Source organism: Propithecus coquereli, unplaced genomic scaffold (genome assembly GCF_000956105.1).
Source record: "Propithecus coquereli isolate 6110/MARCELLA unplaced genomic scaffold, Pcoq_1.0 Scaffold27, whole genome shotgun sequence".
Taxonomy (NCBI): Eukaryota; Metazoa; Chordata; class Mammalia; order Primates; family Indriidae; genus Propithecus; species Propithecus coquereli.
In genome coordinates, this window is record NW_012148285.1 from 13,451,642 (window position 1) to 13,478,061 (window position 26,420).

General features: G+C 49.0%; 1 protein-coding gene across 1 annotated transcript in view; it reads right to left on the bottom strand.

The window, feature by feature from the left end:
• The window catches only part of XYLT1 (xylosyltransferase I), a 137,498-nt gene that overhangs the window by 107,563 nt on the left and 3,515 nt on the right, over nucleotides 1-26,420 (bottom strand). Inside the window, exon 2 of the mRNA XM_012647555.1 lies at nucleotides 23,089-23,578. Coding sequence (XP_012503009.1) covers nucleotides 23,089-23,578 — 490 coding nt within the window. The remainder of the gene's footprint in view (nucleotides 1-23,088; nucleotides 23,579-26,420) is intronic.

A 26,420-nucleotide genomic window follows, 5' to 3' on the forward strand; every position in this document is an offset into this window, starting at 1 on the left:
GCCTGCAGTCCTCATGGCAAGAGAGTCTAAAGCCTTAGACGGGACCTGTGCTATGCACGCAGGGGCAGTCTCCACCTGCTACTGCAGGCATCCGTGTCCTGCCCGGCCCTCGGGGTATTGTGTGACCCTTGCTTTAAACAACACCGGTATATGCAATGCCAACTTCACTGCAGCACGTGCTTGGCAGCATGGCAGACCCGGCTTCACATCTTAGCTCTGCCTTGGGCTGGCTGGGTGACTCCGGCAAGGTACTGGCTCTAAGTCTTAGTTTCCTCATGCGCTACGCAAGGATGCTAATGGCAGTGGCTCCCCCATACTGAAGGATTCGGTGAGACTACACAGGACACACTGAGTGATTTCCATAACCGGTACCTGTCTCAACAGTGGGGTTCTCACCTTGCAGAGGAGAAACTTGGGATTGGAGGAATGAAGTAACTTGCCCAAGAACTCCGAGCTCATGAGTGACAGGGGCTGAATTCTGCCTGTTTCCTGCACCCAAGTCATCACCACTTCCAACTTGAGACGCATCACTCCTGAGAGTGCAAAATCATCCCTCCACTTGGGCCGTTACAAATCTCTGTGCGTATCTCTACCCCAGGTAACATAACCGTTCAGTCCCTTCCTTGCCTCTCCCACCAGGCTGTGTTGATTAACTCGAAGTCTTTAGACACTAACTTCTGCATGGCTTTCCCCTGTTTGCCTAATGAATAATCAATAAACACCTGATAAGTAAATAAGCCTAATGGATAAGTAAGCATATAAGAAATCAATCGAATCAGCAATTGGGTACAGAGTAGATAAAAAAAATTAATAAAATCAGCCCATTAACTACTTTTTTTTGACATTTCTAAAATCTCTCTAGGATCATTATAGATTTTGCAACAGCATTCAAAGCACCCTCCACGTGGAAATGCAGCAAGCCAAGCCACGTGATAAACACAGAGAAGATAAACCATCTTCTCTCCTCCTTAACCCGAAGGCTCGATTCTACCCTGAGAAAAATTTTCCCAGTGTTCTTTGGTGCAGATTCACAGTAAATGATTACTTAGCCCAGAGAGAAATGTGTGTCTGCAAGACTGTGTTAGTTATTATCCTATCATAATAAAATAGATTACGCTATAGTAATGAATACGACCATAATGGTTTGCTGGCAGTTTAATCAATGCATCATTCCTCAACTGCAATTGAGCAAAAATAGGTAACAGAGGATCATTTGATCTACATTTTTATTAATTTGGTGCCAACTGTCTTTTGGTTATTTTAATGATCTCTCATTATGAGGAAACAGGAAAACTTCCTGGAAAAAAAAAAGTAGAGTCATCTTGCTGCATTCTATTCATTGCTTTGTTTTAGTGGGAAAACGGCTTATTCCAATTCAGTTTGGGAAGGGAGATTCCTGATGCCTAATTAAATGTAGTTCTGGATTTCAGAGAAAAAACCTCCTTTATCTCACACAAGTCAGACAAAGCTATTCAAGTCATACCAGAGATTAAGTGTGTTGAAAGTGGCCTGGAGCCTGCAGAGCGAATCACCATCATTATTGTGCTCAGCGTTTTTGAGACCTACTATGTGTTTTTGAGACCTACCATGTGCTAAGCACAGTGCTGAGTGAGTGTTTCTCCCCAGTCCTCCCACCCATCCTGCACAGGGAAGTAGCAGTATCCCCATTTACAAATGAGGTCCGGAGAGGTTGGGTGACCTGCCCAAGGTCACACAGCTAGGAACTGGCAGTGGTGGGCTCTGAACTCTAATGATCCCATCTCAGTGCTTCTCCATAGTCCTTATACTCATGAGACGGACGGATTGTTTCTTCGTCCCCTAAGACTCGCTGAGTCACGGCAGACATTATGCATTCAGGATATTGAGTGGGGAATTATGACAAATGCTTTCTTCGCAGTTCCTTTAAGGACTGTGTCTCTCTTGATCATAGCTTTTGGGCTTAAAAGACGTTTGCCTAGTGCCTGCATATCTGTTTACGGAAAATCCAACGTGTTGGTACGTTTGCACCTGGGGTGTCCTTCAAGTAACAGATTCTGTCCAAACCCAGTTCCTAGGTGGCACCATCCCTAAGCCTTTTAGCCACATACACCATTCTTTTTTTTTTTTTTTGTCTCACTGTGTTGCCCAGGGTAGAGTGCCGTGGCATCATCCTAGCTCACAGCAACCTCAAACTCCTGGGCTCAAGCGATCCTTCTGCCTCAGCCTCCCGAATAGCTGGAACTACAGGCATGCACCACCATGCCCGGCTAATTTTTTCTATGTATTTTTAGTTGTCCGATTAATTTCTTTCCATTTTTAGTAGAGACGGGGTCTCGCTCTTGCTCAGGCTGGTCTCGAACTCCTGAGCTCAAACAATCCGCCCGCCTCGGCCTCCCAGAGAGCTAGGATTACAGGCGTGAGCCACCGCGCCCAGCCACATACACCATTCTCTTATTACTTGTGGGGAAAGGCGGCTCAGAGTCATAAAGGGATGGGGAGAGTCTGAGAGGAAACACTGGCTGACGGGATGGTGACATTTCTCCCCATCCCGGGAATTTTGGGATCTTGTGCCCATTTACCCCAAATGCTGGAATCGTTCCCCTGTGATCCTGTAAACTGTCGTAATCAGGGTTGGAAATGCAAGAGCTCCAGGAGCCTAGTGGGTGACTGAATGTGTGAGGAAGTGCTGGTGTGAGGCCACGGTGAGTGCCGGGGACCGGAACAAGCATGTCCACGTCCCCTCAAGTGGAGGCTCCTCCTTTCAGCAGCAGACAAGCGTTGCTAGGTGTGGCCCTGCAGGATTGAGCTTGCCAGATCTTTCCATGTATTTCAAGGGAAGCTAGAATTCTGCAACTTTAAATGAAGGTCTCTAATTTTTAATTATTAGCTACTGATTCAGAAAATGTAAGCGTCTAGCCTGGGCCTGCCGGTTTGCTGACTCTGCAATGCAACTCATAATATCCACCTACCAACTGAGCGCAGGGTTCCACACGAGGAGTGAAAGTCAGAGCGCGCAGGGTCTAAATGCCTCTCTTTGCTTTGCTGGCCTAAAGGCCTGTCAGGAATTGAAGACGACACCTGGAATTTTCATTAGAGGGACTGACGGATGTTGGTGGCATCAACTTGCATGGAGAATACACAAAGAAGGTTGGATTTGGCTGAGGAGTGGGTGTTGGAAAGCTGATGTGGGTTGGAGATGTCAGTGGGCCATCTGAGTGGTGACGCCCACTGCAACACCACTGGGGGCTTAAACAACAGAAACGTACTGTCTCGCATTATGGAGGCTGGAAGTCCAAGATCAAGGGGCTGGCAGTGGTAGCTCCTTCTGAGGGCTGAGAAGGGAGAATCTGCTCTACGCCTCTCTCCTGGTCCCTGGTGCCGGCGACTAATTGGTGCTGTTCCTTGTCTTGTTAGATGCATCACTCCAGTCTCCACCCTCATGTTCCCATGGCCTTCTCCCTGTGTGTGCATGTCTGTCTCTGTGTCCAAATTTCCTCTTTTTATAAGGACACGGTCATGTTGGATCAGGGCCCACTCTAATGACCTCATTTTAAACCAATCATCTGCAAAGACCCTATTTCCAAATATGGTCACATTCACAAGTTCTGGGGCTTAGGACTTCAATATCTTTTGGGGAAACGCTATGCAAAAAAGTCTACCTACCAACTGAGTGCGGGATTCTGAAACTCCGAGAAGAGGCGTGACTTCGGAGTCACCAGCGCTTAGTGGCTATTCCATGCAGAAAGTGACTAGGATGAAAAACAACCTTCAAGCAAATCTCATTTGGGGACTTAAAAGATTAAAGATCCCAGGATGTGTCACACCTGATGTTTGGTATAAGAAACAGTTTGGTGTTTTTCCATCATTAATGTCCATAAAGTGGAAACAGTGGCACTCAAGTAACAATCCCTACTCTTACTACTGTTATGATTACTGTTTGGAGGGCTCCATGGTCAGATCTGTGTTCTTCCGTATTTTTTTTTCCCATTCTCATTCTAGAGAGAAGTTCAAAGATATTTTAGATAAATCATTATTTTTCCCAGATAGACTTTTCTCACCCCCAAGTTGGCCTCCCTGGCCCTGCCCTGCCCCTTCCCATGCTCAGAACATGCCATTGTTGAAGGTGCCAGTGGAGGTGGAGGTTGAAGGTCAATGTCCTTTGTCCTGACAGGCAGGGAATCGGTTTCTCAGAACCTTTCTCATGACTGCAGGAAGCGCACGTGTAATTAAACGGAGCCTGTGCCGGGTTTCAGATTAGTGCAGCGCGCCTGTGGCAAAAGGTCTCTTCCTTCCTGAGAGACGCGGCGTTGTAATTAGGATCCGGAGACGGTGGCAGCCATCAGCTTGTCTCACCAGCACTTCTAAAGGACGATCCAATATTCACATGGACCCAATTCTGCTCCCAGGGAGACCACGGGAGCGTCAGTGCTGCATGTCACCTGTTGGTGAAGCCCAGGGGCTCTTCTTGTGTCACGTGGGTGGCACGGTGGCTTCGGTCTGTCTGCATGAGTCAGCTCAGAGCCCAGGTAAAAGGCAGCGGCAGGCTGGTAAGTCTCTGTCCTTATTTCCAAGGCAGTATTACAACACCCCAGGTGTGAGGCCAGCTCCAAATCCCTCTGAAGGTCATTGTTCATTCATTAGTCATTCAACAAACATTTGTTGAGCAGCTGGTACGTGTCAGGTGACCCCACCTTTGCGCAGCATCCTTTCAGCGAGTGCAGGTGTATCCAGGACACAGGCTGGAGGATTTTTACTGTGTAATGAGCTGAAGTCAGAGTGTTTTTCCCCTGACCTTTCCATCCATCCTCCTCATCCCTGAAAGTCAACTGAAAACCTGGTAGAAACAAGTTTCAGTTATTCCTTGTTAAATGTGTAACCGATTCCCATTAATCAGCTGTGAAGGCAACGACAAATCTGTAAAATGTTCAAATACACACTGGAAATAGCAAGCAGGAACTTTCGGCTTTTGTCTTCGAACAGGAGTCCGCCAACTTTTTCTGCAAAGGGACAGACTGCAAACACCTTAGCCTTCGGGAGCCACACAGTCTCTGTCGCCCTTGAGGTTGGACGGCAGCTGCAGACTGTACTCAAAAGGACAGGCGTGGCTGTGTTTTTACAAAAGCAGGGTGTGGGCAATTTTTGGTCCGAGGTCCCCTTCCTTAGAGAAATCAGGCGTGGGGTTTGTGTTGTCAGTGGACCCCACTGAGGGACAATTCCAAGCTCCTGTTCATGGCCTACAAAGCGTTGCCTGACCGGACCCCGCCCTCCTCTTTGTCCTTGTCATCTGCACTTCCCTAGCTTACTAGCCTTCAGGCCACCCTCCCCACCTTTTGGCTCCTTAGTCATGCCAACCGCTTGGCTACTTCGGGACTTTTGTGCAGCTGTTCCTTCTGTTTCCAAAGCTCCACTGGAGCCGGACTCCTTCCTTCTCCGTTTCTCCCACCTCTATCAGCTTTTGCAAAATAGCCGAGGGGTGTACACGATCTTATTTATCACCATCACCGTGGGGTGGGTGCGGTCATCAGCCCATCTTCCAGATGTGGCAAATTCTCCATTCCAATTGGGGACACCAACACCAGTCAGTCGCTCCAACGAATAATCCAGGGGACTTCTTTGATGCATCCCCATCCTTTGTCTGTCTCTACTGCCAATCAATTGCCAAGTTCTGCCAAATTTGCCTCCTGAATTGTTCTCAGATACAACCTTTCCTCTTTCTTAGTTGAACATATTGTCAAGCCTCACTTGGACCATCCCAAAGTCATGCTTATTGGACCCTTTCCCTGCAGACTTGGACCCTTCTAATCCACCCACCTATCCATACACCCATCTATCCATTCATCCATCCTTTCATCTGTCTGTGCTATTCACTCACCTTTTCATCCATCCACTCATCCACCCACCCATCTTTTCATCCATTCATCCACCCATCCATCCTGTGCAGCTACTTTCTACCAGCTGGAGTAAGGAGTGGAAAAGAATATAATAGAACTTGCCCTCCTGGATATTTTAGTCTAATTTGGAAAAGAGATGCTAAACAAACTACCCCACAAGTACACGTATCTTCTAAGTTGGGATAAATGCTGCAAAAGTAAAGCTCACCCTGAGAAAACATAACTGGATTTTAGCTCAGATCCAAGAAATGGCATGAGCTCATCAGTAGAGACATGAGAACAGGGGTATGGACACGTAGCCCAGCATGTGGGGATGCCTTCGGCTAAAGCGTGCTTTCTCCAGGGGCTGCAGCAGCAGGGAGAAGGGGGTGATCATGATGAGCTAGGGCTGGAGGAGGAGCGGGGCCAGACAGCAATGAGCCTTGAAGGCCACTGGGAGATACAGACTCACCCGAGGTGCAGTGGGTAGTCTTAGGCAGGTTTTCAGCAGACAAGCAGCACAGTTCAAAGTACATCTTAGGAATAACATTCTGGATGCACAATGGAGATTCACTTGGGAGGGGTCGGGGTTGCAGCTGGTAGATGTGAGCAGATGAGTTAGGAATGTATTGCCACAATCCACGTGAAACGCTGGCAACTTGGCCAGGGAGATTGCAGAGACAGAGAAATGGACCAGTGAGTGATATTCAGGATGTAGAACTGAAAGGTCTTGACGCTGGCTGAGATGTGAGAAGGACAACTGACTTCTGCAAGCTCCTCAAAACCATGCTCGGTCACCTGAGCTTCCCAGAAGGGTCTAATACTATTAATGATAAAAAGAGTAATAAGATAGTTAATACTGAATGAGCACCTACTCCACTGTGCCAAGTACTTTGCTATGTGCTTTACACACATCATCTCATTCACAGGAACTTGTGAAGTAGACACTATCATTAGCCCCATTTTAGGGATGGAAAAAATGAGGCAGAAAAGGCGTAGCAGCATGCCCAAGGTTCCATCGCTAGCCCTTGTTCGAATTGGCATTCAAGCTTAGAACCCCAAGGATTAGAACCCTGTGTCCTTGACCACAGTCTAGGCAGGACCATTTCCACCACTTCAGATTTCACAGGATCCTGTCCAGTGTTCTTCGAGCCAGAGAACCTCCCTGGAGAGGGACCTCCTAGGATTCCAGATGCATAACTAAAGTCTGGAGGCTGAGCTCCGCTGATCTGCTGGAGTCTTTACTGCTCTACAAATGCATTATTAATCAGCCACTGGGGTCCTCCCCATAGAGCCTTTTAAATTACAGTTAAATTCCTTGACAGCGTTCTGTGCACCTAATAGTGCATTTCCTGTGTTCGCAGCAATAAACAAGGGGAGGGAGGGAGGCCTCCGTAACCAGGTTAATTGCCCTTTGAGGTCTAGGCCGAGAAAGCGACGGCAACAGCGCCTCTAAATTCTCTGGGTCCCCGCTGCAATGCTAATGAAGTCCTGAAACAAACAGCACTGTCAAGCCAGCTTCAGGAGCAGAGATCACAGCTCCTTCATGCCTGGCCCAGCTGCCATGGCTCTGCTGGGACTCCAGGTCACCTTGCCAGGGCCCTCCACCTTGGGAACCTTCAGTGTGAATGGGGTGCACAGCGGGAGGCCAGAAGCAGCATCTATGCTGGGACCCATGGGGCACCCCTGGGGGCTTGCTGCCTCCTTGGGAGGCTCTTACCAACTCTCAGGTTATGACATGGTTCACTTTTGGGGGGCATGGTAGGGGCAGAGGCAGGTAACTATCTTACCTTCTGCGATTCTCTTCTCAACCTACCACAGCTGGAAGGTCATAGCAGCCAGAGAGCTCTCTAAAGCAGGGGTCGGCCACCTATGTCCTTGGGCCCACATCCAGCCTGGCTGCTTCATAAATAACTTTTTATTAGAGCACAGCCACGCCTGTTCATTTACACGCTGTCTACATATTGAGTTGAGTAGTTACGACAGAGACCTCATGCCCTGCAAAGCCTAAATTATTTACTATCTGGCCTTTTATGGAAAGTTTGCCAATCCCTATTGTAAAGTATGACTCAGACCATGCCACTGTCCTGATCGAAACCCATCAATGGCTCTCTGCTATCCTAGAATAAAGGTGAAATGTCTTATCTGGAACAAACCACCCAGCCTCACTTTGTAAGAGGACTGTCATCTGTGAAATGGGGTGATCGAAGAAGCTCACTTCACTGGGTTACAGCAAGCCTTGAATAAGGCAATGAATGTCGTTAGAAGACCTAACTTCTTAAAAGAATTGTGGTAAAATACACATAACATAAAATTTACCATGTTGACTATTTTTAAGTGTGCAACACAGTTGTGTTAAGTATATTCGCATTGTTGTGCAACCAATCTCCACAACTTTTTCATCTTGCAAAACAAATTCTCCATCCATTAAAAAAAAACAAACAACTCCCTATTTCCCCCTCCCTCAAGCCCCCAGTGACCATCATCCTATTCTCTATCTCTTCCAATCGATTATTCTAGATACCTCGTATAACGGGGATCATGCAGTGTTTGTCCTCTTGTGACTGACTTATCTCACTTAGCACGATGTCCTCCAGGTTCATCCATGTTGTAGCATGTGACAACATTTCCTTCCTTTCTAAGGCCGAACAATATTCCACGGTATATATGCACCGCGTTTTGCTTATCCACGCATGAAGTCTTGCGTGGATGACGTGCATCCCTTCTGCATTATTTGAGCAAGTTTTTAAACATTTTTCAAAAAAGAATTCTGCTCTCCCAGCTGGTACTCTATCTTCTCACCATCTTTTCACTTTGGTCTCCGGAAACATCACCAGAGTCTTGAACGGATGAACACTAGTGTTGCTTCCACCTTATAGCGCGTGTGAATAATGCTGCCACGAACAAAGACGAACAAATGCCTCTTCAAGACCCTTCAGTTTGTTTGGGTATGTCCCCAGAACAGAAGAGCTAACTTTCACCAAACACTTTCTAGACACAGCCTCTGCTTTAACAATTTACACAGACTCTGGTATTCAGTCCTCACAACCCTACAGGGTCAGAACCATTACCGCCCTAATGGGATGCGCCCTAACAGCCAGTCTCCACTTGGGGTCCCCAGGAGAATTAAGTTCTAAAGTCCTGGGGCATCCACTGCAGGTAGCAAACTGGCTCGTCTTCAATGCACCCAGAGTTATGGACATCTTTGCGTGAACTGAGAAAATAGTCACCCAATACAGTGAAAAAGTGGCAACAACCTACATGTCCCTGAGTAGGGGAATAGCCAGTTACACCGTGGTGTACCCGTACCACAAAGTGATGGCCGTTACAAAGAATAACGCAAGTCTCTATCCCCCGCCACAGAGACAGTCCTCTGACCTGGACGCAGGCTCAAATGAAAAACACACTTTCACATCACTTGCGAATTCTCCCACCACCAGGCACGGTCTATATTTTTACAAGTTCCAGGTTTATACCTCAGTTTCGTATGATCTATGAATCTCCCCACCATAAAACCAAACTGTCCATTTTTGCATGTGTTGGATTTAGATACCTAAAGGAAAACAAACACATGTTTGCAGGGGTCACTGCTCAGAGGTCAAGACAGATTTTTCTCTTAATCTGTAGTGTTCTTTTTTTTTTTTTTTAATAATGAGAATGTATGCAGTTATCGTTTGAATAATTAAAAAAATTATAACAAGCACCCCTTCTGCATTATTTGAGCAAGTTTTTAAACATTTTTCAAAAAAGAATTCTGCTCTCCCAGCTGGTGCTCTGTCTTCTCACCATCTTTTCACTTTGGTCTCCAGAAACATCACCAGAGACAGGCTCTTGGCAGCCTCCCAGGTACTCAGACAGGTTTCTCACTCTAACCGTGCCACACTCCGAGGTGAGCTATTAATTTGCGCTTTGTGGCTCAGCCTTGATTCTGATTTAGGGCAACATAAACCCTCCTCAAAATTGCGAAGAATAAATTAGTTTACTAATTTCGCCATTAAGAGTTTATCAAAGTGAGCACTATTTCAACCGTCTCCTAATCAATCACCATTTTCTGTGTTTATCTCCTATTCAATTTTTACCACGGGGTTCTATACACATCAATTTGCCTGATGTTCTTCCTACATATGTTTTAAATTACTTTATCATTGTATAAATTTCACAGCCATTAAAAGGCTCTAATACCAGAATGGCTGACATGGTGTTAAAAATTGGATTCAATTCCACGGGGTAATAAATTGTGACCTAAACCCAATCTCTCATGGGTGACTGAAGGATACAATGGAAAATTATTGCTTTGTCATTTTTACACTAACACAAATATACCACAGCATCTAGAAACTGGCAGGGAAATGGGAGGTAACCACTGCTGGCTACTTTTCACCCAAGGCAACGGACTGACTTTGAAGGTGAGTCCTGAGGGTCTTGGATGGCATCAGCACCCCCCTCCAAAACCAGGTGAATTACCTGAGTGTGCAGGTCTGTTTGCAACAGAACGATACAGCACAGGAAGCCGGTTTAAGCTACACAGGGCTTCCTTGAGCCAAAATGCAGCTGCTCCCACAGGCAGCAAAGCGCAGTGGTTAAGCACCTTGCCACGCCACGGGAACCAAATTCTCTGAGCTTAGAGTCCAGCTCTGCTCCTGGCCAAACTGTGTGATTTGGGGTAAGTTTTTTCTCTTTCTGTGTTTTAGCTTCTTTGAATACAAAGTTGCTATAAGGAATAAATGAGTTAATGTGGTTAAAGCACTTAGGATATTCCCTAGCATTTAGCAATCCCTAGGTAAAGGTTAAGAACAGGTTCTTGTACAGAGACCTTAGCTCCCTGTTTTTTTTTTTTGGCTACAGGAACGGTGAGTAACAAACAGCTAGAGAAAGGCATTAACTGATGCTGCTGTGCATTTTGTTTTTATCTTTGGAGAAACTGGATTAGTCATTTCACATGTTTGAGCTCCACATTTACTAAATGTGAAGCCAAGAGGCTAAGGTGTGGGTTTTGAAGTCAGGCAGACCTGAGTCTGAGGCCAAGGTCTACCACTTGCAAGAGTGACACCAGGCAAGTCACTGAGCTTCTCCAAGGCTCAGTTTCCCCATCTGTCCAACAGGGTTAGACAACATGGTTTCTCCAGGGCCACAGCAAAGGCTCCATGCGATCATGCATGCAAAGTCCCGACCTCCGGGCCTGGCATTCAGGAAGTGCCTAAGAAATGTGAGTTCTCGTGTCCCAGCCCTGTGAGGCAGGGGCTGAAGATCTGAGGGTAAACACACAGGGACAAGGACTTGGCCCTTGTGGCTGTGTGGGGGCCACAGAGGACTCTGGCAACTCCCCTGTGCTGTGCTGTGTGCCCCAGTGGGGAACAGGCAGAGTGACTTGGGGGCACACAGTCTGGGCACCTCACAGAGACTTGGGGAGGCATGGTGTGGGGAGAGAGTGTCACAGAAGCCTTCTAGAGGGAAGTGGGGTTGATATGAATTCCTAACCCTCTACTGCCAAATAACCTGAAAGAAGAGAAAAGCCAGCTGGGCAGAAAGAAGGTGCCAGCTGGTGCTGGGATACATACTCATCTATTCACTCAGGGCCATGTCTGGGCTCTCTCTTTCTGCACGAGGGCTCTGCTTTAGGGGCCCTGGGTGGTGACACACAACCAGCCACACTCAAGAGAAGATACCACTCCTGAAGCAAGAGCTGTGTCCTCTTTGAATCGCCACTCTCTGCGTGGTCCTTGGGCAGCCCCTGGAAACGATCTCACAGGGGGCTGAGACAAGCATCACAGACGCCCCCGCCACAGAAGCAGGTCCTCCATGCGCACCTGAGGGCTTCGAGAACCACGAGAACTGCCGATCTAGAGGTGGCCTATTGCTGAGTTGTAACAGGTGCTTGGTAAATATTTGCTGGCTGGATCGATGGAATAATGAAAGTATTCTTGAACACAGTATTCCACTCGGCAACCTGAGGAGGCAGGGGAGGCATTCATGCAATCTGTTTTACGAGAAGTAGTGAGGCTTTTGCATTTGGTGGAGTGGTAGAGGGGCCATAGGTCTTTTGAGCAGAGTCTGGTTCAGAGGCTTCTCCTAACCCCACAGTAGCTCAATGATAGTGAAGACCTCCCAAGAGTCTTAGCCTGACTCTTAGCCTGAATCCAGGGCTAAGAACTGCAGGAGGGGGAGTTTCCCTGACCCTAGGTGATCCCATGGTCAAGGCCCAAAGGTGAAAGAAGCATCATAGTTCTTCGGAGAGAAGATGTAGGACCCGCCCCCAGTCCCAGCCCACCAGAGCCTTGTCTAACTTTGGGGCTGATCCTCCCTTGGCTGTCTGGAAACTTCAGTTTGGTCCTGAGAGATGCCTCTGCCTCCATTCTCCTTGCTCAAAGCAAAGACATATCATGTAAACCCAGCAGTTTCAAGGATTAAAACCTGGCTGAGAGGAGGACAGACTGACCCTTCTGCTCATACTCAGAACTCTCCTGGTGGCCTTGTGAGCTATTTGTACTCTCTACACCTCTTCCTACCCCAGGGCCTTTGCACATGATGCCCCTTTGGCCTGGAATGTGCCCCTCCTGCCCTTCCTATAATTAACGCCTACCACCCTTCATCTCTCAGCTCAGCTATGAAATATAACTACGTGTCTCCACAGAATTTAAAGTTGATGTTGCAACTTTATATTTAATGATAATTTTGCCCCTGTGTTTCCCCACCCACATTAAACAGGTTGCAGGCTCCACGAGGACAAGGATTCTGTCTGGTTTTATTCCCAAATGAATCCCCCAAAGCCAGTGCCTGGCATCATCGGGGGATGCTCAATCAACAATTGTCGAATAAGTCAATAATGAAGGCAGCTGGTGAGACTTTTGGTCCCTAGACGGCAGCTGAGCCATGCCCAGAACAGCAGCTTGCAGAGACTTCTAAATGCCCATTCCCACCCCTTTGCTTGGTGCACACAGGCCTCTGCACAGCCCTCAGGGCCGAGGGGCGTTGAGCCACCAAAGCCAAAAACAACCATGCTATCTTCTTACCCAGTGAGGATAAGACAGGCTTAGGATGTGCCAAGCACTGAATATTCAAAGGTGACTAAGATTAAGCCCTTGATATCTCTTTTCTCACTACCTAAAAGAGTGCCTGGCACAGAGTAGCTTCTCAATAAATATTAGTTGAATGAATGAATGAACTCAGTATGTCCAAAGACTAGGAACGGCTCCATTAGGGAAGAGCTCAAATTTTTAGCAAGTTCTTCCACAATGAGACCAAATTGATCTCCAAGCACCTTTTATCCGTTGCTCTCCTTAGATCATTCAAAGACAGCCTAAGCCCTGGCTGGTCCCTCTGACTTTTGCTTTCTCTTCTCCGTGCACACGGAGGGTCACCAATCTCCTGTGTCTTTCTCTATTGCCCGTCTCCCATACCTGACCCTGAGTTCCGGGACGTCGGACCTCGTCTGGCTCCAAGTATCCCAGTACTCGGCACCTTGCTTAGCATGGGGTAGCTGTTCAACATGTATTCATCGAATGAGTAAAACAAATGAAACTTATGTAAGTATGCTCCAGCGAAGAATGCAGACTCACGTACAGGATGAGTTTCCACGGGATGCTTGGGGTCCTCCTCCTTTCTCACTGACGTGCAAAAAAGCAGGGATTCATTCATCCACTTATCATTGCGTTACCCAACAAGCAACAGGTACTTACTCGGTGTCTAACATGGCGCCAGGTGCTAGGCGAATCCGTGACTCTGCTCCAATTTATTAAAAACGAAGCTTGCCAACTGTAGTGCCTGAATTACTAGTCATCTCAAATTGTCTGCAACACTGCTGGCAACCAAGCGTGGCCTGCCAGTGGCTCTGTGTGCCGTGTGCGGGAGGGACGCTGTGCCAAGGCGCAGGGCAGCCAGAGAGGAAGCAGAGGTGACAGGCATCTGTGAACTCCAGGCAGGCCTCCAGGCCCCGCCCCGCTGCCTCCCAGGAACGCGGGAGGGAGAGAGTCGCCCCTTTTTCAAAAGCCTCCTTCTAGCCGGGAACAAAGGAGAAGCTGATGAGCCAGGCTCTCTGCCGCGGAGCTGCTCCGAGCAGCGGCCCACAACTGCGGGGTCAGAAACACGCTCTCAGTCCCCTGGTCTATAGATGTCATTGTGAGCACACGAGCAGGAAAAGCAAAATCCACCTAACCATGATCCTCTTGTCTAAAATACCCTCGGCTGGGCAAGTGCTTCTTTATGCACGAAGTTTCCGAAAGGTGCGCCCGGTGACAGCCGGGGGGCGGGGGGCATTAATCCCACTCATCCTGGGGCTGGTGTTTTCGCCATCTTTCCGCGCCTAACCCTTTGGCTTTGCTTTCAGGCCTGACAGTTAGGGAACAAACACACCCTAATGACAACTTCTCCAGTGAATGGCAGAGCTGTGCAGCTGGCAGAACGTTCCTGGGGGAAGAAGGGGGTGGAGGAGGAGGTGGGAGGGAGTTGAGGGGGCATTTATGATATTTCCCAAACCCACGTATTGTACTTAGCTTTCTAAAGAGTCTGTGGGTGGCAGCTGGCTGTCTTTATGATCCCAAGTCTGGGAGGGGGGAAATGCCAGCGTGCTTTAGAAGGAAAAGGCAGAGTGGAATTGGCCTGACTCATCTCCCACTGGGGGTGCCTGGGGGGCTGTTGGCCACAGCTTCCCGGCACATAGTGGAGATTCAGTAACGTTTGCTGAGAAATGAGGCTTGAGTGGTCTTCGTGCCCAGAAGAAACCCAGGAGCCCAGAAGACCAACTGATGGTCACTCGCATCTGATCCACTGGCCACTCCCAACACGCTTTCTTACACGCACCCTGAGTTTGCCTGTCTCCCCACCACCCTCTCCTCTCCCTGGGACCCCTGCCAGAGCCTCCCCGTGATCTCCCTGTTTCTAGTCCTTCCTTAAGAGCTAAATCAGATTAGAAGAGGGAATGGCTAGATCGTATGGTAGTTCTAGTTTTAATTTTTTGAGGAATCTCCGCGTGGTTTTCTTTCGCCACCGCACCATTTTGCACGTCCACCAATGGCGTGCAAGGGTTCCCGTTTCTCCACATCCTCACCAACACCTGTTGTCCTTTCTCTGTTTGATAACAGCCGGCCTGTTGAGTATGAGGTGATATCTCACCACGCACAAGAACCGAGACCGGGGTCGCGAAGAGATACCCGCACTCCCGTTCATCGCAGCATCGCTCACAACAGTTGAGACGCGGAAACAACCTAAATGCCCACCGATGGATGAGTGGATTTAAAAAACGTGGTATACACATAAAATACCATATTATTGTGCTTTACAAAAGAAGGAAATCCTGTGATACCCAACAACATGGATGAACCTTGAGGACACTGTGCTCAGTGAAACAAGCCGGTCTTTGAAAGGCAAATTCTGAATGACCTCACTTACGTGAGCATCTAAAATAGCCAAGCTCACAGAAGCAAAGAATAAAACGGTGGCTGCTGGGGCGGGGTGGGGAAGGGAGAAGTGGGAGCTGCTGCGCAACAGGTGTAAAGTCTAGAGATCGAATGTCCAACACGAGGACCACAGTAAATCGTTTTGCATCACAGTCAGGATTTTTGCTGAATGAGCAGGTTTGGGCTGCTCTCGCCACACGCACACAAAATGGGTCACTACGTGAGACGGTGGGTGCGTTACTTTGCTTCGCTAGAGTAACCATCTTGCTACCTATGTGTATCTCATAACATCATGTTGCATACTGTAAATGTAGACAATAAGATTTATAAAAAACAAACAAGCAAACAGTTTCGGCCGTGCAAGGTAAGTTCTAGAGATCTGCTGTGCAACGCTGTGCCTCCAGGTAACACTCCTGTGTTGTACACAGCTGTTAGGATGGCGGCTCTCACGTTAAGTGTTCTTACCACAATAAAATAAAATAAATGTGGCATAAAGTAAAAAAAAGAAAAAAGAAAAAGAAGAAGGAGGAGGCAGCTAAAGCAGATCATATTACAACCCTGTTCAAGCCCCCCAATGGCTCCCAAGTCAATGAAAAAACTTCCAAACTTCTTGCCATGGCCTGAAGATCTGACCCCTTCTGGTTTCCTCCCAGCTGCCTCTGCTCCAGCCTGAGGACCTTCTTGCTGCTTCTGGAACATGCTAGTCCTTTTTCCAGGGCTGTTTGCTCTTCTCCAAGACCCTGGCACCCCTTCCTCCCTCAGAGATGCTTCCGTGGCTGCCCACCTAAGTGCCTCCCCACCTCCCCTGTCCTCTCACCCTGCTTTATTTGTCTGCAAATAAGCCACTTAAGTCATATCCAGACACTGGGTTGCAGGTCTATGTATTCACTTGTCACCTCTGGTCTCTGCTATTAGGGCAGAAACTCCACGAAGGCAGAGCCACCGCGATGCAGGATTCCCAGAGCCAGTGGACACGGGGGTGCAGGGTGCAGGGTAGAAGCCTTGCACAGGGACGAGGTGCTCCCCGCTTTTGTTCACTGCTATCTCCCCAGGTCCTAGAATGAGGGTCAGCAAACTGTAGTCTGCAGCTGTCTGTTTTGAGCTAAGAATGGTTTTTACATTTTTAAATGGCTGGGGAAAAAATCCTATGCAGAGTAACACTTCACAACAAATTAAAATTATGTGAAATCTACAGTTCAGGACCCACAAATAAAGTTTTACTGGAGCATAGCCACGATAGTCATTCGCTGATGTATTGTCTGTGGCGGCTTTCACACGGCCACGCTGGAGATGCATAGTTGAGACAGACACCGCGCGGTCTGCACAGTCTCCAGTATTTACTATCCGGCCCTTTGCAGAAAGCATGTGTGGAGTCCTGGCCTTGAACCCTGCCTGGCACACAGTGGGTGACCCATGAATGGAGTCTGCCGATTTTTTTACCGATTTGCCGCAGTCTCTCTCCCTTCCCTTGGAAGCCCACGGAAGACCTTTGGGACTCGTTTTGTCCAACTCCAATGAACTGTTGCTGGACACTCTTTACTGGGCTCCGTGCCTGCCTCAGCAGGAGATGACAAAAGGTCCAGCTGGATCCCGTGCAAGCGCGGCCTTGGGAAAACCGGTCACCCCACCCACTTGGCCAAGCTGTTTGAGGATCAATTTGGCCCATTCATGGGGGGCCTGCTAACTTTTCACAGCTGTGCCCTCATTTTCTCAGCATTGGTGGAGCAACAAAAGACCTGGGCTAAAGCAGTGTCTCCGGCTGACGTATGAGGAAACTGAGTGCACTGAGAGTGGCCAAGCTGACGTCCACGTCTCCGCTTCCCCTCCATGCCAGGCTGCTGGCCATGCTTTCCAGAAGCCGGCTACTCAGGCTGTGTAGTCACCTCCCTCCCCCCGGGGCCTGGGTGACGTACAGGAGACAGCCCTCACGCAGCTGGTGGTGCCACCTGCCAGTCTCTCTCTGCAGTGGGTGGCCCCCTGCAAACGCTGATGGGGAGAGACGGTCTGTTGCATCCACGCAGTTCCTGTTCTACTGGAAGCCCCTTCTGATCACGCTCATCCCCAACACCTGGGCTGGGCTCCCCAGTCACGTGAGAACGCTTGCAACTCTGCGGCTGGTCAGCTGACTCGTAAGCGACTGCCCTTGCCCATCGGAGAACTGCCGCCTTCACTCAGATGCCCAGGTCCGAGTTCCTCTAAGGCCACGGGCCACCCCGCTCCTTGCTGACCACTGTCCCTGGACCTTCTCACACGTTTCCTCGCTGATTCTTCACCCAGGTGTCTAAAACTACTAAAACCTCAAAGACCCGCAGAAGCATCAGCCCGCTGGCTCTGCCTGGCCCCAAAGAGGGAGAGGAAGTGCAGGATGGACCACGTAGCCAGTGGGGCCTTTCTTGGGACATTCTAACTCAAGACACAGGGAGCTGGTGGCCATGAGGGCCGGGGAAGGGAGGGAGCTTCCTGATGTGCAGCTGTTCCACGTGCAGTGAGGCAGGAAGCTGCGTCGTCTGGCAGCTGGCACGAGAACGTCTCTGGGGTCTGATTGAGACAGACGCTTTGACGATGGGAGGGGCAGGGGTGCGCCCCTCACCCAGGGTCGGTGTGTCCCCTGCGGCCAGGGCGCCTGGGGAAGGCTTCCCCGAGGATGTGCGTTTAGGCTGAGATCTGGGGAGGCAGGAGCTGACAGTCGAGCAAGGTGGGGTGGAGCGGGGGCTGGGGTGTGACACAGAGAGAGCTGGGGGGGACACGAGGCGAGTGGGGCCATGTCTGAAGACCAGAGCCAGCGAGACGCCACTAGGCAACAGAGGGCCACATCGAAACAGCCCTTCCCCTCCCCTCTCCTCAATGCCCCCCTATTTATGCCACTCTTGTCCCCTCACGGCTACCAACAACCAAACACATCTGCTTTTGTCCACTTCCCCAACGGCCTGAGCGCTGTATATGCGTTATCTCGGTTCAGTCAACAGCCCTGTGAAGATGGGAGTGTCTGTGTCCATCTGACAGATGAGGAGACTGAGGCGCTGAGAGGCCAGAGTCACGCCGCTAGTCGAGGCAGAACCAGGAATCAAACCGTAGCGTCCGGACTGTCCCTGGCCTTCCATCTGATCTGGTTCCATTTCCAGAAACCCTGAGAGGCCCAGCTGGAGTGACCAGAGGCCTGAGGGTGGTTCTGGAAATCATGGAAGGGACAGGAGGCCCGGGCAATTGTGGGTGGTGGGGCAGGGAGCAGGTGGAGGGGGCTGCCAGGGAGGAGGGATGGGGTGAGGTAGGCGACAGCTTGGGGGCTGCAGTGAGCCCAGGGGCTCTGGGGTACAGCCCCTTCCCCAGGCCTCACTGCATGTCCCTCTGCCCAGCTGTGAGTGGACGGCCTGGGATCCCTCCTCCCCTTGTGAAAACAGGTGTCAGAGAATGGGGTGAAGCTCCCACCGCCGTCCAGACTGCGGACTCTACCTCTTCTCTGAGTGAAGCGGTGAGGGCAGGAGTCCTTTACCAAAGTCAACATTTAAAATCTATCTCCTTTCCTCTGAATTTTTCAGCTGTTCAGCCATGAGGAATTGTTTCCATAATTACATTCAACTTCCGGCATACCATTGGCTGAAGTTTGAATGATGTTAAGCAAAATGAGACACGCGGTGCGTCCTTCTGTGTGTGTGTGCACATATGTATGTGAACATTTACTCACAGATTACATTTCCCTCCACCCAGCCTCCATGTCCTCATTCGGCAGGAAATAAAAGGACCACTGGGCTGAAGCTCAAATCCCTCCTAAGCAGAGGGAAATCCGGGTGTCATGGTTTCCAGAAAGGGAACACGATCTCCGTATGGGGTGTAATTACATCTTAGCTTTCTGCAGAAGAATAGTTTATGGCTTAAATGCTATTAATTGTAAGCCGTTTTGTTCCACGGGAAGTTGTTCATTGATAACTACCCAATTAGGGTTATTTTGCAATTAGTCTATTCACAGTAAATTTATTGCAAAAGGGGGAGGCTGGGGTGTAGCAAATTAAAGCGTTGCTGGAGCTGGGTGTGCAACGGCTCTTAAATGCCAATCTTACTCAGCAGCTCAGAGGTCCCAGGAGGGTGTGCCACCCTGGCCAATGCAGCACAGGCCTCAGGGCAACCCCCCAGCGCACTCACGCCACAAAGCCATGCCAGGGATGACTGGAACTCCTGGCCTAAGGGTGTGGCATTTCGATTGTTCTGAACAGGTGTGGAGCATGTCCTATAATAAATATACACACAATGCTGATTATTGACCAGGCACGAGTTCGTAACTGTGTAATTGGCCCTCATGAATCCTCTACGATAGGTGTGATCATGCTCCTCTCCCCTTTACAGATGGAAAAACTGCAGCACAGAGAGGTTAAGTAACTTGCCCAAAGTCCCACAGCTTGTGCAGGAGAAATCTGGGATTTGAATCCAGGGGTTTGGCTCACAGCCAGGCTCCTAAGCACTGGCAACATCAGCCCTCTTGCACCACCACTAACACCCTGCCTTCTCCCTCGCAACTCTGCCGGCAACAGAGGGACAGCCTACGGGCAGCAGAACATCTCTGGGGCTTGACGACTTGAGCTAAAGTGAAGCCTTTCGCCTCCTGAAGAGAGACAGGCTTGTGGGAAAGGACGCGGGCTCTGTACCACGAGTTCCAACTCCAGCTCTGTCATCTACTGGCCACGTGTCTCTGGCCAAGTACGAACCCTCTTTAAGCCTCAATTTCCTCACTGACAAAATGGGTCCGTGACAGACTCACTAGTGTGAGGATTCAGTGCGGTGAGGCACAAATAGGGTTGGATATAGTAGCGCGGTCGCCCTCGAACATGAGCTTGAACGGTGAGATTCCGCTTGCACGTGGACTTTTTTCTGCCTCTGCCACCCCTGGGACAGTAGGACCAATCCCTCCTCTTCCCCCTCTTCCTCAGCCTCCTCAACAGGAAGATGAAGAAGATGAAGACCTTTATGATGATCCATTTCCACTTAAGGAATTGTAAATGTTTTCTCTTCCTTATGATTTTCTTGATAACATTTTCTTTCCTCTCGCTTACTGTAGTGTAAGAGTACGGTATATAATACAGTATATCAATATAACATAGCATACAAAACATGTGTGAATCAACTGTTTGTTATCGGTAAGGCTTCCGGTTAACAGTAGGCTATTAGTAGCTAAGTCTTGGGGGAGTTAAAAGTAGTACTCGACACAGGCTGGTATAAGGGACGTTGGAGACTCAAAAGCGGGGAGAGGGCGGGGCGGGGTGAGGGATGAAAAATTACCTGTGGGGTACAATGTGCACTATTCAGGGGATGGGTACATCCAAAGCCCTGATTTCACCACTATACGATATATACGTGTAACAATTCAACTTGTACCCCTTACATCCATTAAAAAAAGTAAAATAAATTTTCAACTGTGTGAGGGTTGGCACCCCAGCCCCCAAATTTTTCAAGGGTCAACTGTATACAGAATGGTATTTAGCAAGGACAAGCAAACTACAGCCCAAGGACCAAATCTGGCCCATGGCTTATTTTTGTAAATTAAGTTTTATCAGAACACAACCCAATGCATTTGTGTAGCTCTTATCTCTGGCTGTTTTTGCACCATGACAGCAGAGTTGAGTAGCTGTGGCAGAGACTGTACGGCCCACGAATCCTCAAATATTGTCTATTTGGCCCTTCACAGAGTAAGGGTGATGCCCCCTGGTATACAGAAGGAGCCCAATATTATTTTCGTGGAAGCGCGTTCGACTCCAGCCTCTAGAACTTCTCTGCCAGGCACTGGTTAACAAAAGATCTTGGAAATGTTGCACTCCATTTAATTATTGCTACATTCTACGTGCCAAATCCAATCAAGAATATAGACGGGAGCCACCTGGACCACTTAGACAAAGGTAAAACTGCACGGGAGTCATGAAGTTTTTCTTTTTCAATCTTTCCGTGTGAAAGGGAGTATTGTGTAGAGACACATTTGCTACTAAAAACTCAAAGAACAGAGACGAACGTGAGTAAAACGTTAAAGTTGCCCCTGCAGAGGGGGCCGCGTGGAGGGTTCGCTGCGCACCCTTCCAGCCCTGTCTTTGGGCGCTTGGTGCCCGTGGCCACCCTGCCTGATTCACGTCCTCGTTCTGGGACACAGGGTGAACACAGAGCACAAGTGGGAAATGAGGACGCCTCTGATGAGCTGGGTGACCTTGTGTGAGTCTCTTCCCCTACATGGGCCTCATATTCTCATCTGTCCAGTGAACCAGCTGAATGAAGATTTCGCTAAGGGGTCCCTGCTAGGCTCCTTTTCTTGGAGCCATTCTCACTGTGCACCTCCCTTTTGCCTCGAGACGTGGGGGAATCGCCTGGCTCCTGAGCAGCAACATGGGGGAGCCAAAAGCTCCCCCCACCCAACTCTGTGGTTGGCTCGATTTCCAGACCTTCTTCTGCCTTGACATTGAGGGGGACCCAACACCTCAGTGGGCCCCTCCTGTCCCGCCTGTTAACCCGGATACACCTTCTGCCTCCATCTAGGTTGTTCTACGTGTCTTTCCCCTACTCACGCCCTCGGGAGCTCCGGCTTGTCTCACAGTTGGCCTCTGTGACAATTTGAGTGTCTTTTCTCCTCACTTTGGAGGGAACAAAAGCAGCTGTTGGTATTTTGATTTAGAAGCGATCAGGAGGTATTGTGAGCCCTCGGCCGCTTTGTGAGCGACAGCTGGGCACACCTTGAGTTGTGGCCCGATAAGAATGAAGGAGTGGCCATGAGCAAACCGTGTGACCCTGGGGAAATGATTTTGCTTCTGTCATCTGAAAACAACTGACAGCCTCACAGGGTGGTGGATGCACAGAGCCTGGGGCAGTGCCTGGCACACGGTGATGCCTGGACGGTGAAAGTCACCGCCACTTTGGTCGGGGGAAGACACATAAAACAACCTAGATGGAGGCAGGAGGTGTACTAGTGTTAACAAATGGGGCAGAAAGGGGCCATGGTTTTAGATGCAGAGCTACAATATGGTGCCCGCCTGTGCAAAATTGGTCCTCCCATCTTCACAGGGCCCCTGCACTCCGCCTGTGAATTCCTCTATCAGAGCTCTGGCCCCTCCCTGCATCTCAGCAAATGACCTGGTTAATCACTGGGTCATTGACACAGACAAGCGTGCCCAGTGCACAGGACAAGGGAGGGAGAAGGGAAGGAAATGAGGAAGGAAGGAAGAAAAAAGGAAAGAAGGAAGAAAATAGGAAGGGAATGAGCAATGAAGGGACTAAGTAAGGGAGAAAGGAAATGAAAGAGACAGAAAGAAAGAAAAAATAAGGATGAAAGGAAATAGGAAGGAAGAAAATAGGAAGCAAATGAGGAATAACTGGGGAGGAAGAAAAGAAGGAAGGAAAAAGGAAGGAGGGAGGGAGGGAAGGAAGGAACGTTAGATGGAGGAAAATGGAAAGGTTATTTTCACGGAGCCTCCAAAGTCAATACAACCAATTAGAAACTTTTCAAACCATATTGAATTGCAACACTATTCACAGCAATTCTAATCCCAGTATCCTGCGGAGAGAGAAACCAAACCTTATCGATATAGCCACCTTGCCTCTTGCGACTTCCACACCCGCCACAGTGTCACTCTAATTCTATCCTTTGCCTTAAAGGCAATGGGTTAAAGCGCCTACAAAAAGTAATCTGATTGTGTAAAACTTTTCTCATACAAGACTTGGGAATTCAGAGAGTACTAGAACAAATCAGATTTTGTGTCCTGATCTGGGGTTTGAAAAATAGGGCAGCCATTCTCAGAAGGTCTGAGAATGTGAGCGGAATGAGGCTGGCTGGGAGGAGGAAGTGGCTGGGAGTCACCTCTCCTGGCTGGGGTAGAACTTACCGTCCAGGGGGCAGAACCGGGTCACCTTCTCAGGCATCAGCAGCCCAAGCTTGTGGCGGCAGTAGGTCTCCCCGATCTCCTGGCGGCAGTGTTTGGACTTCGCGCGGGACAGGGCAGAGATGGCCTCCTTGCCGGAGATGTCGCACTTGGGCGGCTGCTCGTACTTGGTCTCAGGGGAGCTGCCCCCACTCTTCCTGGCATGGGGCTGCCTGGGGGCATCCTTCCCACGGCTGCTGTTGGCTGCAGCTCTCTCGCCGGGAGGCAGAGCCTCGTTGGGGCCCTTCCCTTTCTCCTGCTGTTCCAGCTTCCTTTTCAAAAGCTCCTTCTGTCTACTTGGGGGCTTCTTGGCCAACTCAGGCTGGTGCTTCTGCTTTTGAGTCCTGGGTGCAAAGTTGCTGTTGTCCACGTTCTCAAAATCTTTGGGGACCGAGTTCTCATTGTTGCTGTCTGTACGCACTTTCTCTTTCGGCCGGTGAGAGAAGTAGCCGTGCTGGAGAACATAGGAAAGAAACATAGAGGAGGAACGTTACTGAGTGATCATGCCAAGTAGCTTGGCCCTCGAGAGCGGGCCATGCAGGTTTGGAAGTCTAGGCCACAGTTCCACATCCCACCCTTGCTACTGGCTGAAACTCTGGTCAGACTTTGTCTCTGGTCCTCAGTTTCCCCATCTGGAAATAGGAAATGTTCCAACTAGAGATTAAGGCTTTTTCAAGCTGTGAAGTGACATGACTATGAGACTCAAGGCTTCTAAGTAACCACACCTTTTCAAGTAAGTTTCTACCCTTGACTGTCTTTGCCATTGGGTAGCAAACATTTTGTTTTGGCTTCCTGTTTAAATTCCAGCAGAAAGTGCTGTGATGGTTTATTTAAGGGCTGAAAATGGCATAATAAAGTTATAAAGGGAAAAAAATATTGGTAGGATATTCTATACATTCCATTGCCTTTAGGACATGCTCGTATATCTACGCCCAGAAGAGAAATCAGTTTGAGCAGTTTGTAAATTCTGTGGGAAAGACACCATTAGCTTTTTTTTTTTTTTTTTTTTTTTTAAGAAGGGAATGCAGACTTTGCAGAATGAACAGAAGGAACGTTACAATGAGTCCCAGGTGACATGCAAACTTGTGACACTCTTGTGCTTGAGCTCTGGCTCTTGATGTTTGTACCTGGAGCAGAACTAATTAAGTCACCTGGGGTCAAGAGAAAGAAAGGGAAGGGTCAGGAGTCATTCTCGAAACAATGCATGGCATGGATTTTTCCAGAAAGGCAGCATTCCAGACTCAGCTCCTCCATGGGTAGGCAGGTCCTAGTCACTTTGAGTTCGGATCAAATGCATCATTCAACTAACGTCCCCAAATCATTTCTGAAACATTTTGCTTCTGCTTGAAGCCCATTCCCAAGGCCTTAACCTGAAAGCACATTTGCAGTCCTAGAACATGCCCCTCGACCTTGGAAACCACAGAGAACACTAACTGGCTCTGCAAATCTGCCCATGTTGCTATGGGAAACACACGGGCAATGAGCAGCATCCCTGTCCCTTTTCCTTTTCAAGTAGGGCTGAAATACGCCTTTTACCAGTTCCCCAGGAAAAGGATGGTGGGGACTGAACACTGGTGCCATGCTGGTGCCTAAGAGCAGCTGACACTCAGCCAGGTCCCCACTCCAGCAGGTTAGCAAACCACCGACCTTGGGCCAAATCCAGCCTTTATTTGTTTTTGTAAATAAAGTTTTATTGAAACACAGCCATTCCTGTTTATTTGTTAACTGTCTATGGCTGCTTTTGTGCTGCAATAGCTGAGCGAGTAGTTGTAATAGAGACTGGCCTGTAAAGCCTAAAATATTTCTATCTGGCCCTTTTAGAAAAAGCATGCAGACCCCTGCTCTATCGGCAGAAGTGTGAATTTTGAAGCTGCCTTTTGAGCCTCTGCCCCATCGCCCCCAGCATTAAGCACCAATTTCCTCTATTTGGTGGTGGCTGTAAGAATGACAGCTGACACTAGGATACCTCATGGCCACTCTGTAAATTGGATATTGCTATTAATATTATTCTCATTTCACAGATGAGGAACTGAGCATCTGTTCACAAGTGATTTGCCCAAGGTAACCTAGCTAGTTGGTGGCAAAGCTGAAATTCAAACCAAACAGACCACAGGCCCTATGTTCTGGGATGCTCTGCAATGCCACTGACGCCATCCACTTCCGAGAAGCTCTAGGGGACTTTTTAGACCTGTCACCCTACCCACTTAAGCACTGCAGCCTGATTTTGTGACACAAGCTCTGGCCCCTTCCCACCCACTCCCACTCTGCTAAACGGACCTACTGTAGGTATACAACCTCCAAATGGCCATCTCCAGGCTGGCCTGTGGCCTGTCGTGTGGCAGAGAGCCACAGAAAGAGGACAGTAAGCAGTGGCCACGATGCACTTGGAGTTTGAGGTGGCAGGAGCTGGGAAACGGAACGGAGAAGGAGGAGCTGAGTCCACACTGGGTCACAGTGTGGCTGCTGGTCATACGTGGGGGCTGCTATCACACCCTGAGCCATGAATGAGGGTCCTCTGGTTTTGGTCTTTCTCACCTTCCTGCAGAGATCTGCAGTAAATCCCCCTCGGAGGAGTGCCTAGAATATATTTCTATTCTTGCAACCTAAACAAACTCTGCTGAAATTCTTCTTTTCCCTTCTTTCTATCCAGAGGCCCTTGAAGAGTCCCAAGCAGCCTCTCAGACACATTTTCTGAGCACTCGCCACGAGCCAGGCACCACAGTAAGTGACTCCCAGGTGCTACTTACTGGATACTGACGATCGCCCGCTAAGGAGCTGCTCTCTTTGCCATTTCACAGAAGGAGCAGACGAGGCTTGTTGTTATAACATTCTTGGATACGCATCATATGCTAGGCACTGTGCTAAGCCCTTATACGCAATATCCCACTTAACCTCCAGAAATAGGTTCCAAGGCAGGTATTGCTGTTTTCCCATCTTATAGAAAAAGTGAGGGAAACAGGATGTTAAGTAATCTTCCCAAAGTCATCTGGGGGAGGCAGCGAACTTGCATCTGTCTGATTCTAAAGCTTGCTGTGGTATGATGCCTCTTCTGTTTTGCTGAGGGGCAAATCAAGAAGCACTCAGCTCCCACTTCTCCATGTGGGTGGTGGAGGGCGTATCACCCTCTTTGCTCATATTCACCTAGGTTGGGATACAACTGAAAGAGGCAGGGGTGGTATTTACTAAGGCTCTTCACCAATATTTCAGTTCCCTTCTGAGCACATGATAGGACTATACTTCTCCATCCCCTGCTAATTAGGTACAGCCAAGCAACGTGCTGTGGCCAAGAGCAGTGA